At 51.7% G+C, this 13,847-nt stretch overlaps 5 protein-coding genes across 5 annotated transcripts; 3 read left to right on the top strand and 2 right to left on the bottom strand.

Annotated features, from left to right (window-relative positions):
• Positions 1 to 395: 395 nt before the first annotated feature.
• On the top strand, positions 396 to 2,270 carry Z517_06767 (phosphoglycerate dehydrogenase; the record flags this gene model as incomplete). Its single annotated transcript, XM_013428506.1, has 2 exons — positions 396 to 870; positions 937 to 2,270. The coding sequence occupies 2 exons, from the start codon at positions 396 to 398 to the stop codon at positions 2,268 to 2,270; spliced, it is 1,809 nt and encodes a 602-aa protein (XP_013283960.1).
• A 1,092-nt stretch (positions 2,271 to 3,362) lies between these two features.
• Positions 3,363 to 4,307, bottom strand: Z517_06766 (NADH-ubiquinone oxidoreductase 30.4 kDa subunit, mitochondrial; the record flags this gene model as incomplete). Its single annotated transcript, XM_013428505.1, has 1 exon — positions 3,363 to 4,307. The coding sequence occupies one exon, from the start codon at positions 4,305 to 4,307 to the stop codon at positions 3,363 to 3,365; it is 945 nt and encodes a 314-aa protein (XP_013283959.1).
• Positions 4,308 to 4,768: 461 nt separating this feature from the next.
• On the top strand, positions 4,769 to 10,416 carry Z517_06765 (uncharacterized protein; the record flags this gene model as incomplete). The annotated part of the gene is made up of 4 exons (XM_013428504.1): positions 4,769 to 4,815; positions 4,878 to 4,944; positions 5,040 to 7,167; positions 7,769 to 10,416. The coding sequence occupies 4 exons, from the start codon at positions 4,769 to 4,771 to the stop codon at positions 10,414 to 10,416; spliced, it is 4,890 nt and encodes a 1,629-aa protein (XP_013283958.1).
• A 261-nt stretch (positions 10,417 to 10,677) lies between these two features.
• Z517_06764 (uncharacterized protein) lies at positions 10,678 to 11,358 on the top strand (the record flags this gene model as incomplete). Its single annotated transcript, XM_013428503.1, has 1 exon — positions 10,678 to 11,358. One exon carries the CDS (start codon positions 10,678 to 10,680, stop codon positions 11,356 to 11,358), a length of 681 nt encoding a protein of 226 aa, XP_013283957.1.
• Positions 11,359 to 12,003: 645 nt separating this feature from the next.
• Z517_06763 (uncharacterized protein) lies at positions 12,004 to 13,493 on the bottom strand (the record flags this gene model as incomplete). Its single annotated transcript, XM_013428502.1, has 2 exons — positions 12,004 to 13,342; positions 13,399 to 13,493. 2 exons carry the CDS (start codon positions 13,491 to 13,493, stop codon positions 12,004 to 12,006), a joined length of 1,434 nt encoding a protein of 477 aa, XP_013283956.1.
• Positions 13,494 to 13,847: the final 354 nt, after the last annotated feature.

The following is a 13,847-nucleotide window of genomic DNA, read 5'->3' as shown; positions in this document are numbered from 1 at the left end:
ATTTGTCGACTTCATTGCTTGTTTGTCACTAATAATATGAGTGACGCACAACATCCAGCCAACGAATGGACTTGGAGCATGGGCCGACCCACGGAGAAAATGAAAATGTCTTTGCACAACCCAAAACGTGGTTCGATCACTGGTTTTTTTGGACATCAAAGGGTAGTCAAAAGCACGAGAAATATCAGATCTATCTATCTGTCCCTTCCATTGGCCTCACAGTCCAATCTTCTAACCGCCACTGTCCCTTTTCGGTCTCGCATTGTTGGGTTCCTGAAAGCTTTGCATTCTCAGCTTCAGCAAATTTTTTGCTGTCAACCAATACCATTTGCTAGTGATACGTACACCGCCCTCTAACTGTCCCACGCAAAATCGTGGACTGAATTTGGAGCAAAATGGCTACCAGCAATGGTGATACAGTCCAGGCCCGAGTCCTCTGTCCGGAGAAACTGTCCCCAGACGGACTGGCTCTGCTTCGGAAAACCCTTATTGTCGATGAAAAGCAAGGTCTAACGCCGGAACAACTTGTTTCGATCATCCCGGATTACGATGCTCTGCTCGTCCGATCTGAGACAAAGGTCACCAACGATCTCCTGCAGGCAGGGCGGAAGTTGAAAGTAGTCGCCCGAGCCGGCGTTGGTGTAGATAATGTCGATGTCCCTGCTGCAACGCGGTTGGGCATTGTTGTGGTGAATTCCCCAAGTGGGAATATTCAGGCTGCTGCCGAGCATACTATTGCCCTGTTGATGAGCATGGCGAGGAATGTCCCCGATGCATGTGCGAGTCTCAAAGCAGGGAAATGGGAGAGGAGCAGGCTCGTTGGTGTGGAGGTCAAGGGGAAGACGTTGGGAGTTGTGGGCTTAGGGAAAGGTATACATGTTTTCTCCGTCTTCATCATGGGTCGAGGCTGGTTCTGACGATTTTGGTGTCTGTTAGTCGGCTTGATTGTCGCTCGAATGGCACGCGGGCTGGGCATGAATGTCGTCGCAGCAGATCCCTATGCCTCCCCATCAGTGGCAGCCGCTGCCAACGTCCAACTCGTCGAGTCTCTGTCGGAGCTTTTGCCTGTTGTCGACTTTTTGACAATCCACACACCAATGCTTGCTGCAACCCGCGGTATGCTGTCAACAGCCGAACTCAACTCGATGAAACGTGGCGCCCGCATCCTCAACGTAGCTCGTGGAGGCATCATCGATGAAGAAGCCCTTCTGGCTGCCTTGGAATCTGGACAAATAGCCGGCGCTGCGATCGATGTATTTACTTCGGAACCACCACATAAGGACCCGAACTCATCCGCAGCAAAACTAGTCCAACATCCCAAATGCATCGCAACACCACATCTTGGTGCGTCAACGGTTGAAGCACAAGAAAACGTCTCCATAGACGTCTGCGAACAGGTCCTCCAGATCCTGGCGGGAGACCTACCGAGGAGCGCTGTGAACGCACCCATCATCCTACCCGCCGAATACAAGACTCTTCAACCTTTCGTGAAACTGGTGGAAAAGATGGGATCTTTGTACACGCAACACTTTACATCCCCTACACAACCTCTCCACCAGAGGAACATGAATACGTTCGACCTCATCTACGAGGGCGAGATCGCAAACATGTCGAGTACGAAACCGCTCTTTGCGGCCCTGATCAAAGGGCTCACTTCACCTATTTCCGATGCCGAGGGGTTCAACGTCAACATCGTCAACGCGGAGATGGTGGCCAAGGAGAGAGGGATCTTTGTCAACGAGCAGAAGTCTCGAGACCCGTCCACGCAAGCGTACTCGAGCTTGGTCACCCTCATCGCACGACCTGCGAGCCGATCTCCGTCGTTAAGCCGGCATTCTAGCGCGCTTGAAGGACTCTCAATATCGTCCAATGCAGCAGGTGACCAACAGGCACAGCCTGCCAGCAAGCAACACATCATCTCCGGCTACTGCAGCGATAACTCGCCCTTTATTTCCCGGCTGGATCGCTTCGCGACGTCCTTTGTGCCCGAAGGCACCTTGCTGATCTGCCACAATTACGATTCACCAGGCAAGATTGGTGTCGTGGGCAGCATCCTCGGCCGAGAAGGCGTCAATATCAACTTTATGAGCGTGGCGCCCGCGACGTTCTCTGCTAACTTAGCCGCGAAGGGCTCAGCCCCTTCTCCCCCTCCTAAGGAGACGACCGAGGCACTCATGATACTGGGTGTGGACAAAGAGGTGGGTGACGACCTCAAGAGAGAGCTCGTCGGCGCCAAGGGCGTCTTGAGTGTCAGCAGCGTCACTCTTTGAGAGTCTTTATTGAGAAGACGGGAGTCCGGATTTGTTCAACCAAAAAAAAAGGCCAGGGACTGTCACATTGAATACACCAGATAGATAGAGATCAGGTCGTCACCTTTTCAACTTTCAACATCCTTGCGCAAATAATCTTACCTGCGCGGAGACGCCTGTCGGAAGCGGAAGCACTGCTTTTCCATGCCCATTTAGCCATCCATCATCGAGATGGTGTAGAACCGGAATAAATACCTACCTAGGAGATGGGGTGAGTTAAAATGTCAGAGTGGTCGAGAAACCAGTTCTAAGAAATATAGTTACATAGTTTCTAGACCCTCAACTGACTCTTTATGAAGTTGACGCCCACTCTCCCAGCCATCAAACACACGCGACCTGGTGACGATCTTGACTGGTCAGCCCACGGCGGAGAGAAGCAGAAGCAGAAGTAGAAGCAATGGCAAAGCCTCTCCCCAGCACAGAAGAGATCCCACTCACCCACCTGCAGTAGATAGATGCAAAGGTTCCTGCACCCTACTATGCTTCCGTAGCTTTGTACTGTATGTCAGGTATATTGTATTTGGTCTGTAGATGGCTGGCTCTTCTAGAAAATGCTCCGTGATATGTACACGCTAGGGGAACGAAGAACCACACACCCTCGACGACCAAGTAACATTCTGAAAGAAATGGGCAAAAATAAAGAAGAAAAAAAACTGTGCTCATGACGAAAGTGAGGGGACATAGGAGACTCGATGATGTACGGGAAGCTACAAGGATGTTATGTATATAGCTACTACTGGTTGGAGATGAATTAAAATCCTGGAGCGACGAGGAGACTGTCTCCACTACGCGAATGCGCAGTCGAGGTCGCTCACAATGAGATGAATGTGCACCATTTTAGAGTGGTTGGTCGTGATGCCTTATAAAGTAGGAGGGGAAGTGAATGCGCTTGCAGAGGGACTGGATGTCAGCATCTTTTTTGGAGACGACAGGCCTGCAATGGAACCGCGTTCATGTATCGACTCCCATATGTACATGGCGTCTTGAGACGCTCTACATTCTCTCCTCCAATTCATGAACCTTTGCAGACTTCGGCCAGCAAGACTGCTGGGCCTATTTCTTCTCCTCCTTCTTCTCTTCAGGCTTTGGTGTGGGCAATTTGAACTCTGCTGGTTTCCGGTCCGAGCCAACACCAACCTGTTCCCAAGCACTTGAACCACCCTCAAAGTTTCGGTACGCCTGTGTCATTTCAAGGGGCTCCACCACAATTCGCTTCTTCTCCTCATCGTATCTGATTTCGGTGTACCCAGTCAAGGGGAAATCCTTGCGCAGCGGATGTCCATCGAAACCGTAGTCCGTCATTATTCGCCGTAGATCAGGGTGACCAGTGAAGAATACGCCAAACATGTCATAGACCTCCCTCTCATACCAGTTTGCGCCGTCGTAGAGGGACGTGATGGAAGGGACTGGGGTCGCTTCATCCGCATATGTCTTGACTCGTATTCTGGAGTTGTGTCGCACACTGAGCAGATTGTATACAACTTCAAACCGGTAGCTCTTGGTAGGAAAGTCTACTGCAGTAATATCTGCAACCATGGTATATTCTGCCGCAGTGTGGTACTTGAGAAACGTAAAGACAGGAATGACACCGGTGGGGCAAATGTAGATGCAGAGTTCGTCCTTCCATACTGAGAACTGCTGGATATATTTGGGTAGGCAGGACATCAGGTATTGGCCGTATTGATGGAGAGGTAGGGCTTTGTCTGCATATTTGTCTGCGTCATTGACGATGGGTGCTGATAGTTTACCCTGGGCTTCTCCGAAAGTCAGCAGTTTGTTCGGATTCTTCAGTATTCCATACTCACGCGGGCGAGGAGCCTTTCGCAGCTCGGAGAGGAGATCGGGCCCGGCTGTTCTGAGGTCAGGTCCAGGTTTGTCGGCGGCATAACTCCTCGTCGATTGAGAAAGGGAAGCGCGCTGGACGCATCCCTTAGCCTGTGAAACCGCACCTAGTGGCCTCTTGCTAGCCAGACGCAGTATTGTCTTTGTTGACGACATTTTGCAGGTCTCAGACCGTGGAAATGCAGGCCTGGATCAGACAGAATCTCATTGACAAGATGAAGCAGTCCCATAACCTCGCAGGGTCATGGCGGAGCTCTTTGAAATGCCAAGACCGGAGCTTGTCTACTAGACGCTATCTGGCTTAGTGCGAGGTTCTTTGCCGCAGTCGCGAGTCTTTGCAACGCAACCTTCGCCTTCTCTCCGTGGCTTTCGCTGGCGTATTTCATTTCGCTTCACTTTGTATACTCCCTTTTTGCCTCATTTCAGCCATTCGTCACGATCAATATCATTCCTGAGACTCAGTCCCCCAAACTGCCCAGTACTCCTCAGATGACTACTACACACTAGACTCGATATTAAACCCCATAGTGCATGGAGGACACTCTTAACCTTTATTCACTGGTGCAGGAGCCGAAAGAGGTGGAACTTTTCACAACCATATCATCACCTCCCCCGTTATGAGTAGGTCGCAGGATACCGTCATCGATGATGACGAGGAGACTTGGTGAGTTCAGCTGCAGTCGATCTGTCGCAATGTTGGCTCGAGGCTGATTACGTGACGGACAGCCCACTGTGCATCGAAGAGTTTGACCTATCCGACAAGAACTTCAGACCATGTCCTTGTGGCTACCAGGTAAGCATCGACTCCCTAGAATACTTCTACCATCTCCAGCACTCTGATGTCGGCCCATTCGATTTTGGCTCGATCACTACTAACACTCGACGCAGATATGTCAGTTCTGCTTCAACAGTCTGAAGACCACCTACGAAAAGAGCACTTGCCCAAACTGTCGAAGACCTTACGATGAAAAGACCATCCAGTACAAAATCCCAACAGCTGAAGAATTCAAACTCGACCAACTAAACAAGAATAAAAAGCAAGCCGCAGCCAAACGAAAGGAAACCGAGAAACGTGAAGTGGAGAATTCTTCACGTCGCAATCTAGCTGGTGTGCGTGTCAAGCAACAAAATCTTGTTTACGTTATCGGCCTCATACCACAGATCAAAGATGAACAGGCACTGCTTCAAACACTCCGAGGTCCAGAATATTTCGGTCAGTACGGCGAAATAGAGAAAATTGTGGTGAGCAAAGCCAAACCAGGCGCTGCTAACCAGGGAATCGGTGTTTACGTGACATATGCTCGCAAAGAGGACGCTGCTCTCTGCATCAACACTGTCGATGGATCTCTCAACGGCGATCGTGTTCTGAGAGCCCAATTTGGCACCACCAAGTACTGCTCCGCCTATCTGCGAGGGGAAACGTGTACCAATAAGAACTGCAGCTTTCTTCATGAGACGGGTGAAGATGGCCAGCACAGCTCATTGCAAAACGAACCCCACGGCGCAAAACTACCGATTCGACCTGCAGTGTCAGCCACGACTTCGCAAATGAACCCTCCACCTCGACCTCATTCCGCCGCCCAAAACTCAGTCACCCAACCAATGGCTCGGCAAGGGAGCAAAGAGAATGACAACAGCAGGAAGAATTCCCACGATGGTTCTGCCTTACCCTCCACAGCTAGCTGGGCAACCGCCAATGCGTCCGTCGCACGCACGAGGCGAGCAAGTCAGACCAACAGCAGGGCCACTCCCAGTCCGCAAATTACACATGCTTCGCTGGCTGCTCAGAAAACGGACGAGCACAAAGGTAAGGAGCCTCATGCCAGTCAACCATCCACTTCGACCGCCCCGTCAAAGACGGTATCGAGACCAGACCAAACAGTTTCCAGACCGAAGCCGAAACCTCTGGACCCGATACAAAAACAATACGAGGAGGTTCTACGATGTGTATCACGGAGCTACCGGTTCATTTACGACGACTCGTGTCTCAGCCCCGAAGCTCGCGCCGCAGTGGACGACATGCCCTGTTTTATCGACCCTTATGGCGGTGCCAAACGCCGCGCTATGCGGGAGAAAGAAGAAGCCGAACGTGCAAAGCTAGAGGCTGAGGCAAAGGCCAAGCTAGAAGCCCAAGCCACATCTGCCGCCGAAGAGACTCTAGACGAAGACAACATCGTTGCTGGTAGCCTCGCGCTAGGGGGCGAACCAGAGGATGATCCTCGAGGTTCTTCAGCTCGTGGTGCGATTGGACGGCCCTCCCAGTCTTTGAGCGACCAATTTCCCTCAACGGCTTTGAATAATCGCAGTTTGACGCCTCAACAACGACAACAATTGGGCCTTCTCAACACTAGCAATCTGCCACAAGCACCAGGCCTCGGTCAACCCAGCTCCCAGAACATCGCTTTCGAGATGTCAGATTTTGACAGAAGAGGACCACAGTACAGCCAAGCCCAGTACGAGCAGATTAGCAGTCATCAACGTCACGGTTCTAGATACTTCAATAACGACGCCAAAGCTGGGACAACCAGTCGCTTCCAAGGGCAGCAGCAGAACTTCTATTCCAGCGGCGTTCAAGGACCTCCACCTGGTTTACCAACAGCGGGGACGCCTCCGGTCAGTGGCGGCGGCATGTTCGCTCATGGCCAGAATTTCACAAACCCTGGTTTCGGAACTTCCAAAGATATTAACGCCGAAGTCTATTCGAGAAATCGCAGTGGAACAAATCAAGGTCATGATCTGTCTAAGCGTGAGTTGCTCCTTTCCTTGCAAAATAACCCCCTTCGGTCACCCCCATTATCAGCCCCTGCCCCTGGCGTCCTCAACCCGCTCTACGCTCAGTATCAGACATACCAAGACCCCGGACTTGTCAAGCAAAGGAAAAAGGGCAAGAAGCACAGACACGCTAACACTTCCTCTTCAGGAGGTGGTGTAGAGCATCTTGCAGACCCGAGCATTGCGTCAGCAAGAGTCCATCAGGGCACCACGACAGGGCAGGGGCTGTTTGGGGGTAATCAAGGTGGGTACCAGCAATCCAACCTATACGGCGGCGGCGGGTACAATCGATGGTGACCAGACGACATCCCAACCACAACATCTCAATTGCCCTTTCATTCCTTTTCTCTTCTTTATGATGGATTCTGTTTGGCGTTGGTGGTATGAGGCCTACCTGTTCGGATCAGCGAGCAATGCATAAGCTAGTAGCCAAATGGCGAAAGCTTAGTGGAGTCACGGCATGGTCACAGTCATGGTCCCGGGCGAGCGTGGGACGCATCGAAAAATCAATCTATCGGCATCAGGCTTTTCTTCAGCGGCATCAATCGTCCCGATTTTCACGGCTTTGTTATGTATGTTAGTACCCTTCTCTGACCATGCTACGAAATGGTCAGGCAGATCAGAAAAACAATTTCTTACAAATCATTTTAGGTGAAATGTTCTAGAGACTGTAAAAAAGAAAAGTCTTGTGCTGAGGGATCTGATGATGCGAAAAGCCTGATTGTCTTTGCCTGCACCCTGTTGCCCGTGTCAAGTACCCACCGCCGCGACGTCTGATGGTTCTGGCTGCGTCCTCTCTGCATTTAGATGTTGTTTGGGATGCTTCGCTAACCTTGTCCTTGCAGTGGATGAGAAGAATTTCCCCCCTCTGCCAGCCCGTCCAGAGACACAGCCTTCAGCTCTGCATTCACGCGTCTCGTCCTTCCAGAGTCATTACAGCTCCGGCCTCCGGTCATCGACACCGAAAGTTCCTCCTGGATTTGAGCTCAGCCACGGACATCCCCCTCCCATCAGGTCGACGTCTCCAACCCAGCCTGCTCTGGCGGTCGGCCAACGAAGTACATCAGTCAGTTCCGTACCTATCGCTCCAGCAGTGCCAATCGTTCCGATTGCCCCTCGCACATCAACTCCGAAAACAAAGGAAGACGCCAAGGTCGCGCCGGTTGAGGATGCGCCTATCTCAAGCAAGAAGGCTAGCCTTGGAGTGACTGATATCAGTCTAGGCTCCCCTCAGCCAAAGTCTAACCGCCAGAAGCTTGAGACTGAGAAAAAGTCAGATGTATTGGGAGGGGTTGATGAGAAACCTCAGAAGAAAGATGACCCCCGTACTCCTGCAAAGGTCGAAGACATCAAGGGTAAAGGGAAAGCCCCAGCAACGAAATCTGGAAGATCAGAATTACCTTCAGGGACCGCCTCAGAAGCCCCTACCACCTCATCGCTGCCTTCTGTCAATACCAGTGCATTGGACAAATCTGCCACGCCGATGTTGGATTCGGCGGTCGTTGGGACACCGGCGACTATGAGCCCTCGACCGACTACGCCTGTTACCACAACTCCATCCGAGACATCGAGGACGTCTATCCCACGGCCAAGAACTCTACGCGTGACAACTGGAACGCTTAGCAAGACGCTAGAACAGACCCCTGCTTCTTCTACGACCGAGAAATCCAGCGCTGTGCCTCCAGTTTCTGCTATCAAGAAAGGCTCGAGGCGGCTGTCTCTCTCATCGGCTCAGCTTAGTAGGCCTTCGACTCCAGCAATGTCTGAGCGCCTCTCCCATGACGTATCCCGTGCAAGCTCTCCTCCGCCTAGTATTGTTGGATCTGCTCCAGAACGAACCAAAAGCAAGGCCCAACTAAAGAAAGAACGCCGAGAGAAGGCGAAGAAGACAACCGAAACCACAGATACGGTCCCAAGCGCTGCTACAACGCCCGTAGTGGAAGAGGTTGCGCCGGTCATCGCTCGACAAAAGAAACAAAAGAAGCAGCGAGTGGGGAGTAGCGCTCCAGCTAGTGGCGACGAGAGAGTGAAGCCAAAGACAGAGAATGTTGGCATGAAATCGCAGGACATAACCGAACAACAGAAGGTGGAAACGATTGAGGCAAAAGCAGATTCAAAAAAGGCAGAGGAAAAGGAGAAGGCTGCTCTTCCCGCCTCGCACCAGGCAGAAAAATCTGCGAGCCACACTCAGAAATCAGGCTCTTCTCGAATAGCAACACCTCGACACGAGTCAACGTCTAGATTCGAGGAGGCCAAGAGCGCCTACACAATGCAAGACCTGTACAATGACGCGGAGAAGATGGCAACAGCCACTGACGACGTTTCGGCCCATGCAGCTATGCAAAAACTCCTCAACGAACATATCTCCTCGATGCCCAAGATCTTCTCCTCGCTCATCCAAATGGGGGACCTCTCTCGGGATCACCCGTGGCTCAATCCACCGTCGTTCAACTCGGCTACATATAAGTTACCGCCAGACTCCCGACGCGGCCAAGAGTATCTTGATGGCAACGGATACAGTGCCAACGATGCTTTTGGCTATATCTACCTACCACTCAAGGAGAAGCAAGCACTGAAGGACGGCAATGCCGTTAGTGTTGCCGATGCAGGGGAGCGAAAAGACGATCTACTGAAGAGATGTCTGGTGACACCTAATGGATGGGTTCTAAGACATCTCAGCGCTGATGAGGGTGAGAAGCTACTCGAGCTTGAAGAGCGACGACAACTTTATCTAGAAGAGTTCGGAGATGTGGGTACCATGGCTGGATTGGGTGTCCTCGAAGCCGACGATTACACCAACCTCGGCGGCGGGATGGAGAGGCTTGCCAGACAGGGTGAACGGCACGGTGTAGTTTGGATCATGGGTGAGGATGGTGAGATGATTGATGACGACGAGTTTGAGCCATTCGACGACGAAGACGGCGAGATCGACGGCGAGATCGGCGATAGCGATGAAGAAGGCGAAGAGGAGCTGTACGGCGATGGAGAAGGCCTTGATGAGGAGGGCGAGGAAGGCCTTGATGGCGACGATCCGGTCAACATGCCCGGGAGCTGGGATCTCTCCACTCGGGACCCTCATCAAGCCACCAGAGTTGCTTCTAGTGGGCGGATCAACTCTCTTCCCGGCCTGGGTCCGCATTCTAGGACGAATGCGCTGCGCCTGCCCTCAAGAGGCCCATCAATGGGCATGGAAGATCCTGCACAGCAGGACAATCGCGTCACTGCTGGTCCGAGCACGGGTCCTCAACACGCAAACAAACCCTCGCCGGCGCCATCAGCACCTGCTACTACAGCAAACACTGCAACGACAGAGAATGTGAATGTCCGTCTTCTTGACGCGGACGCGCTACAGAAACGTGTCCAGGAATCACAAAAAGCACTTGATGCCGCACGCAAAGAGATGGAAAAGACTGAGAAACTCTGGAACAAAAAGGCGAAGGACATCGGGCGATGGAGAGATGGTCTCATCGGATCGTTGGGTGTGAAGGGCTAGGAGATCCCTTCACCATCCCCAGCGACGGCAGCGCTGGAAGGTCCGTCGCGAAAAGGCAAAGGAAAGGCAAAAGCAAAAGCAAAAGACAAGGGGGGCGCACAGGCCAGCAACGATCCGCGACAGAGTCCCAGGGAAATTGAGATCACTATACCCCAACCTGATCCATTATCGCCCCGGTTCCTTGACGTCTTTGACAGCGATCCTGATGGCCCGGCCACGACCTTGTGGGTCGAAGGACCTCTTATCTCTGGAGACTTTGAGATGAATGGCGACGTCAACACCTCAGCAGCGACTAGAACAACCTTGAACAAACGAGAGAGCCACATGCTCCACATTATGAGGGCAGCTGACCCATTTGACAATCAGATTCTTTGCAGAAAGATCTGTGTGGTTGAGGAATGGGATTGGCGCTATCGTTACGACGAAGTAAGTGGTGGTGCCGCAGAGCCTCGCCTGCGTGGACCGGACCGCCTGATCCAGCATGTCGCTGCCGCGGCCGCAGCACTGGATGGCATCGATCTCGAGGAGGTCAGAAGCGATGTTGAACCCAGGAGGAGAATGCGCGATTGGCTCATCGTCACCAAGAAAATCCGGCAGCCATGGGAAAACAGGGCCAGCCTCCTTGCATCCCCCGTCCCTCCTAACGCTGGCCTTCCGCCCCCGGAAATGTGGCATCTCTTCGGATCTCCGCAGATTTTCGCCCGACGAGCCAGGATGAGAAAAGTGAATCCCAAGGAACTCAAGGCTCTGCTCTTCCTACGAGAGATCATTTCTCAACGCTGGGTACTGAAGACCAAGGGCATCGTGCTTAACGATTCGTTCTACGAAACTCAGCGGAGGGCCGGCCTCTGGGACTGGGCGCTGGAGTGTTATGACGGGTTGCTGAGGGTTTGGCAGTTTCAGAACCAGAAGAAGCCTGTGGGATACTTGAAGAGGAAGTAATGACGCCGACGCTCGACGCTCACGCTGGCGGTGTGTTATTTTTGTTTGTACCAAGTGCTGTATTATGGGATGGGTATAGGTGCCATGGTATTGGTAATGCTAATGGTAATGGCCAATACACGTCGGATCGGACGAGAATTGGGTTATGGCTATTGTTATTCTCAAGTTCTTTGATGTTATTACACAGAGAGCATTCATTGTGTTCAGCCTCCGCCATCCTATGGCAAGGTCTTGCTGATAGAGTAATAGTTGTACTCCACCATTGTTGTTGGGTTGTGTTGACGGGCAATATGGATATCCGCTTTTGCATGCAAATTCAAAATCAAATCAAATCAAACACTTCCTTGACAGACCAACCAACCCCCTTCGTGGCTCTTTGTAGCTCGCTCATCGGCCATCTAGCCACTTGACAAGTTAGTTTTGTCCGCGACATTGAGTGTCACATCTTTTTTGTTTTTCCACGGCATTTCTTCTTTTTCATCGCTCAGTGAAGTCTTCATCCTGGGCAACATTCGCACAGTTCACAACCCCCTTGTCTGGGTCGACATTTTTTCTTTTCACACAGAAAAACAAATTCTCTCTAGAGAGCTCTTGGTGATGTCCTGGTTGAAAAGTCATCACCCACAAAAGTCGGCACACCATTTTCTATCCTTTGTTGCTCCAGAGGGGCATGGGGGGAAGGTCAAACTCATTGCTTCGGACGCTTACCAGGCCGCTCCCTGTCGAAATTGAAGGAGGGATAACTGGAGGAGAAAATGGCAAGGTCTCCGGCTTCGAGTCAAGGATGCGCATCATCAACTGGACCTCGCCCCAATTGGAGTAATTAATGTTCAATATGCTGATTTTATATGTGTCTCGACCTGGTATCGGTGTATTCACGCCAGGATTTGGCCACGACATAAGACGCGCACCTCTTCCCGGTGCGGCCAAGCCGTTGGAGACTTGTGTCAAAGAGATCGATACAATGACCCTCACAAAAGTGCCCTTGGGCAATGTCATGTAAGAAGCAGGGTCCATCGTCTGAGAAGTGGTTTGAGGACCGATGGTGCCTGTGAGATAGGGCGGGCAATCTGGAAAGAACAAGTCTGCGAGAGAAATAGTGTTTCTTACGCCATTCTTCTCAGTGCCGTCCACAACGGCAAAAATCTGAAGATTCATCAATGTGGGAGTGCTGGGCTCAGAACTCTTCACGCCGTAAAATGGTGTAGTTGATCGCGACGAAAAGATAGACGAGACATAGCGAAGAGCCGCTTCAACACGGAAGGAGATTGCAAGGAATTGTGTTACTGGTTCGGTGGGTGTCGCCATTGTTAGTGTTGTAGGCAAGGGAAAGGGGTCCATGAACGGCTCCATTGGCGGCTCCTGTCTCATCATCTCACTGACTTTGGTTGGTGTTGATTGTGCCTTGAGGAACAGGGAGGATCCTACTCCGGCTAGGGTCGAAGCTGGATATATCACCCTAGTAATGAGTGCCTTTTCAGCCGCGACAGAAACAGAGACCTTTCCACCCTGTGTCATGGCTAGTGTCTTCTTTGCTGATGGCTCTTCAGTAGAGTCAAAGAATGCCTCTGATGACGTTCGTTTATGCCCAGTCACGGTCATTTTGACTCCACTTGGATAAATCGGCAGGATACCGTCTTGGGCCTTGTGACGATTGAGGCTCGTCCTCTTGACTGGTCGAGTGATCCTCGTGCATGGCTTCTCGTCTTCATCCGCTGGCATCGTACTGTCTAGGTAATCCCCAGGCCAAACAAGTTCAAAGTGATATCTGGTTGGTGGTGACGCGAAGATGGCGGTCGTCCGTTTCCTGCCCTTTCGGCCTTGCTTGATGCGGAGGGCTGAGCTGAGGATCCTGGCGCGCAAATGACTGGTAAGCACCGACGGTACTTCCTCATCGTCGATGTCTGATTGAGAGGATGGGGGAGAGGAAAGATTGGCTGTGACGGACATAGGTGGCAGATTGACGTGTGTCCATCCGTTGTGCCTACTATTGTTAGAAATTATCTGTTTCTCTAATGTATCTGCTGGCAGAAATCCTACCGGACAGGGTATTGTGGCTCAGCCTCGGCCACCACCTTAATCTCATCCAGCTCATTGCTGGACGACCAGCTCGTGCCTGATAAAGGCGAGCTCATCGCAAATGGTAGAGTCCTGGAAGAACCTCAAACATAACAATAGCAGTCTTTAGAAAGCCCTAGACAGGAGATGTTCAGTCAAACGAGTCATGCAGAAAGTAATTAGAGGTGAGGAAGAGTGGCGCGTTTGTGAAAGAAGGCAACATGTTGGGGTGCGCGAGTGAAGACTTGGGCAATCCATCCTTCACGGGAGCAGGACTGGCCGCGTGTGGAAAGTTGTGTTTCCAGTCCACCGGAGTCATTATGACAGTTTCAATCTTCACGACCGAGTAGATCACATAGTGCAGGTACGGTAGATTGAAGAGGTGAGTGAAAGCAGGTGAGGCAGATGAGGCACATGAGAACCGCCAGTGT

This window comes from Fonsecaea pedrosoi (assembly GCF_000835455.1).
Source record: "Fonsecaea pedrosoi CBS 271.37 unplaced genomic scaffold supercont1.4, whole genome shotgun sequence".
NCBI lineage: Eukaryota > Fungi > Ascomycota > Eurotiomycetes > Chaetothyriales > Herpotrichiellaceae > Fonsecaea > Fonsecaea pedrosoi.
This window is presented reverse-complemented; position numbering and strand designations above follow the sequence as displayed.